Here is a 4554-nt window from a genome sequence, read left to right as displayed (position 1 = left end):
TTAAATAGCCACAAAACGTTTATTATTTTATTATAACTATCTTCACTTCAAATAATAATAATAATAATAATTGGGGGGGGGGGGGGGGGGTGGCCTTATGTTAAATATTGATAATGTGATAAAATTTGATTCATTAAATGAAATGTGTATCGCTTAATTGATAAAGTTTTTTTTTTTTTTTTTTCCCCTCGATTAAGAGATTTCCGATAGAATTTTATGAACTGTGATTGTGATGAAATTTTATCTTTCCGATAGAATTTTAAGAACCAATAATTATGCAGTTCATAATCCGCTGAAGTTTTGCCTAACTGCTATGTCTACATAGACTGCCTTTCTTTATTGGCTAATGTAAATCTTAACAAGGATTTGTTTTCAAAACATTAAAAATTTAAAACATTACCTCTAATTAAAATCTCTCTTACCCTCTCTCTCTCTCTCTAAAAATTCAACCTGCATTTTGCAAATCCAAGAAAAATCCAATCTTTACACTTTTTCGGGATCTGGGTCACCTTATTTACCCTGAAAAACGAAGAAAGAGAGTACCTTTCACAGTTTCACACGTACAAAAATTCTAGTTGAAGTCAAAAAAGTGCTTTCAATCATTGAATTTTTATAGTAAAATTCTGAGTCTTTGACCCGAGACTTGAAATGGGTATCTGATACCTGATTTTGGGTCTTCTTTATTTTTGCTAAAACATACAGTCACACACTTTTTAGAAGACACACACCCAGTACTTCAATGATTGTGTTACAGTCATCTTGAAAATTGAAATGGGTATCTCTATCTTGTTTCTAATTTGAGCATTCTTCAAATTTTTAAATCTTTTTTTTTCTTCTAAAAGCTTCACAGTAGTAAGGGGAATAAATGGCTTATTTAGCAGCAGAGCATGCTCATGTTCTTTTGAAGGTGGTGTTGATTTGCTCATTTTGTAGTTTGTTTTGGTGCGTAGTTGGACCGTATCTCTTTAAGGAGAATTCAACTGTTGATACTTCTTCATGTCCTCCATGCCGCGTTTGTGATTGCTCTTTAGACAATTTCCACTCCATATCTTTAGGTGAGGTTCAGTTTTCAGCAGTGTACCATTCAAAATTTTCTGAATAGTATAGAAACATTGGTCAGTTTGGAAATTTAGGTCTGTCTACTTTGTTGAAATTATGTTCCAATTGAAAAATTACTATAGCATTGTTTGTAAGTTATTAGAGTAGAAATGATGCTTGTTTTGTTTTTGATTGTAATGGTGAGGAATAAGCCACATCAACTGGATGGGAAAGCATTTTGTATATCACTCATAATTGGGTTAGCATTTAATGGACAATTAATTCTTAACATTTTTGTTACTTTGATATTTGTCTCTTCTCTATTTGAATGTGGAAAAGTAGCTCCACTCAAACTGATTTGCTATTGATTTATTAAAGTATGTAAGTGTAAATCAAGATTATACAATTTTGAAGAGCAGGATGCTTGAGGAATATGTATAATTTGTATGACTGTTTTGACATGATTAAGCTAGGAGTCAAATTAGGCATCCAGATACATTTGGAATGGCTATATTGTTGTTTCTGCTATGGTTTACAAGTTTAGAATAATGGATATGGGTGACTATTTGACTGATAGGTTTGTTAATAATTTACTAAGCCTCAACATTTGTTGTGTGTCTATCTTTGAGCTTTCTGATAATTGTTATATTTCGATGTCACTTCTTTTAATGCACTGGTTTCTTCTTTATCTTCTTGCAGATGTTCTCAACAGCTCATTTTCAGGTCAGTTCATGTGTCTTGCTTCTGTTTTTGTTGTCAAATTTTTATTGGTAGCTCAGTATTGGGATGGGATCATGTGGATCTGGCAGTTAGAACCACTAAAACTTGTAAACACTTCAGCTTTGCATCTAGTGGGAGATTAATTCAGTGCTTTCAAGAATAGGGTGCTGATGAACTTATTTCTAGAAAGAAATGAAATAGTAATGTGATTTACTGCAGATTTAAAATGAAGGGCAATTAGAAACTGTATATAACTAGAGATTTTAATTGAATCTATATATATTTTTTTTTTTTTTTTTAAAAGGAAAAAAGGGAGTGCATTTAGCTAGAGACTGTAATTAAGAGCTGTATTTGCTTCTTTTTTGGCAGTCTAAAGCTTTGTGTTGAAAATATTTTAAGCATCCAAAGATTTAAAATTTTCTGATACATTAATGTTTATTTATTTTTAAATTGTACTAAAAAAAGTCAAATAAAATTTAATTCAAAGGCTTTTCATGTTTTTTGTTTGAAAAGTAATGATTTAAACCTTTATTAGTTTTTTTTACCATATTAAACTCAGTAAACCAGCAGTCTTCTGGAAAGCAATGCACACCTGAGATATGGTTAATCCTTCATTCGAAATTGGGGTCAAATGGTGGAAATTTAAGAACAATTTGCAAAAAGCTTGGCTTTCTGCCATTGATATTCAGATGGAATGTTTAGTTGCTTAAGAACTCAACTTGTTTTCTTTGAAATGTCATTATAGAGTTTATGATCTATAATTGAAAAACTGAATTTTGTAAGGAGATCCCTAACCTGAGAAATTGTGGTTTTCTATGAAACTTAAGGAGGTCAATTGCAAGAGATTAACTGGAACCTGAAAAGACAAGTTTTACTTGAAAAAATGGATAAAGCACCAAAAAAAAAGAAGAAGAAGCTCATAGGTGCATTTATACATTTGCTTGATGCATGCCTTCTGTAACCTCAGATCAATTTGCAACATTCAAACATGACTATGTAGCAAGTTTTCTTCTGTATATTGTTTGTTCATAATATTCTTTATGTGCAGACTGTGATAAAAATAATCCCGAGATGGATAAGGAATTGAAGAAGGATTTAGTAGATTTACTGTCAGAGGAGCTAAATTTACAGAAAGATGTTGCTAATGAAAGTATTGCACACACCAAGGTTTTAATACTTGATGCTACAAAAACCTTGTCACACTATCAAAAGGAGGCAGAAAAGTGCAATGTTGGAATGGAAACTTGTGAAGAAGGAAGGGAAAAGGCTGAAAGAGAACTCATAGAGGAGCGCAAGCTTTCTGCATTGTGGGAGAAACGAGCTCGTAAACATGGCTGGAATGACAGTAGAAAAGTGCAATGCTGGAATTGAAACTTGCGAAGAAGGGAAAGGGCTGAAAGAGAACTAATAGAGGAGCACAAGCTTTCTGCATTGTGGGAGAAACGAGCTCGTTATCATGGGTGGAAAGGCAACAGAATAATACGTTCATGATTTTGGTTATCATATTATTCTTTCTAATGTTGATGTTAGGCTTTTTGATTGTGACATATTATGTTTATGGTTAGGCTTTTAATTTTGATATAGCTTGTACACTAATCCTCAGAGGTCTTCTTGTGAATATAGGTACGCTTGACAGAATTTACTTTTCAATTGGTCTATCTATTGAGAATGAAAGAAAGGAAAGCAGTTTAGTGATAAGGGATTTGTTTTGTGGATTTTAGTATTTAGAGCTTCTCGGATCTATTTGATGTTGCCCAAATCTCTTGTTTGGGTGGAGGTGGAGGAATTGGTTTGGGAAGCATTCAATGGACATTTGGAATCATCTTCTGTTGTGCCTGATGTAAATATTGTGGAGAGAATGAAATATTTGCACTTTTAAAGATATGGAAAGATTAAATCCCTAGTCGGAATCATTGTTGATTGGTATCAAGGGTGGGGTCTTTCACATAAGAGCTCTAGTTTAGATTTCACAGAATCACTTAAGTTTTGAGCATATATTTCTTTTGGGTTACTCTGTGATCACAATATATATGGTCAGCCAAAAAAAAGAGATTTTAGAATTCATATAATGTGACATCTATTTTTGCTCTTGTTGATGATGAGCTAAGGTGCATAGTGTTCACCATGATAAGAGAGTGGCAAGTTTCTTTGGGCCGTGAGGGAAGGTTTAATGCTAGCTTGGACTCTAGGCTTTCGGAACCTTTGGCAAGTTTCAGTTAAGCACCATCTACATAGAACCAAACAAATGTGGTGATTGGTGATATATTAGCTTCTATGGGAAATCTACCTATGCAGGTTCATTACTTACTTTGGACTTGTACTCCTTTTATGTATTTTTGGGGCTGATCTGATATTTTGAAATTGTTTTCTTTATAACATTATCCTTATTAATAATATTTACTGGAGCTTAGATAGAATTTAACATGTTTAACTTAACTGAAGCGGCTAAAAAAAATACAGCATTAAGAAATCAGGAAATGCTTGTGTGCCTCCAACCCTGCTTGGATATACGTCGAGTACCAAATTAATGGGGTTAATTTTAGCCTTCATTAGGGATGAAAAATATATGTACATATATCATTTCTCTAGCTAACTGAAATGACCTCCAGTACAATATTGACAACTTTGATCCTACTCCTTTGTAATAATATGGTACACTAACGTTGTGTTGGAAATTAAGCTTACCGGTTTCAAATATAAAGCCAGGCACTCACAGCCAACTTTTAAGTAATGGATGACCATTTTGACCATTATCATTACTATGACATTTCTGGATTATGAAAATTTTGATAATGC

At 33.0% G+C, this 4554-nt stretch overlaps 1 protein-coding gene across 2 annotated transcripts; it reads left to right on the top strand.

Annotated features, from left to right (window-relative positions):
* Nucleotides 1-376: 376 nt before the first annotated feature.
* Nucleotides 377-4175, top strand: LOC126717158 (uncharacterized). Of its 2 annotated transcripts, XM_050418552.1 has the most exons (4): nt 377-775; nt 951-1055; nt 1738-1761; nt 2807-4175. In XM_050418552.1, the coding sequence occupies exons 1-4, from the start codon at nt 772-774 to the stop codon at nt 3127-3129; spliced, it is 456 nt and encodes a 151-aa protein (XP_050274509.1). In that variant the 5' UTR covers nt 377-771; the 3' UTR covers nt 3130-4175. The 2 variants fall into 2 exon arrangements, with proteins under 2 accessions (XP_050274509.1, XP_050274508.1); XM_050418551.1 differs by having other exon boundaries at nt 377-1055.
* The last annotated feature ends 379 nt before the right edge of the window (nt 4176-4554 follow it).

Source organism: Quercus robur, chromosome 3 (genome assembly GCF_932294415.1).
Source record: "Quercus robur chromosome 3, dhQueRobu3.1, whole genome shotgun sequence".
NCBI classification, from domain to species: Eukaryota; Viridiplantae; Streptophyta; class Magnoliopsida; order Fagales; family Fagaceae; genus Quercus; species Quercus robur.
Note: the sequence above shows the minus strand (reverse complement) of the source record. Positions and strands in the feature narration are given on the sequence as shown.

Excerpts from the sequence above, each read along its gene's own strand:
- LOC126717158 (XM_050418551.1), top strand. The coding sequence starts at position 866 with ATGGCTTATTTAGCAGCAGAGCATGCTCATGTTCTTTTGAAGGTGGTG. Across the intron at positions 1,056-1,737 it reads TTTCCACTCCATATCTTTAG|ATGTTCTCAACAGCTCATTT; the intron begins GTGAGGTTCAGT and ends ATCTTCTTGCAG. Across the intron at positions 1,762-2,806 it reads TCTCAACAGCTCATTTTCAG|ACTGTGATAAAAATAATCCC; the intron begins GTCAGTTCATGT and ends CTTTATGTGCAG.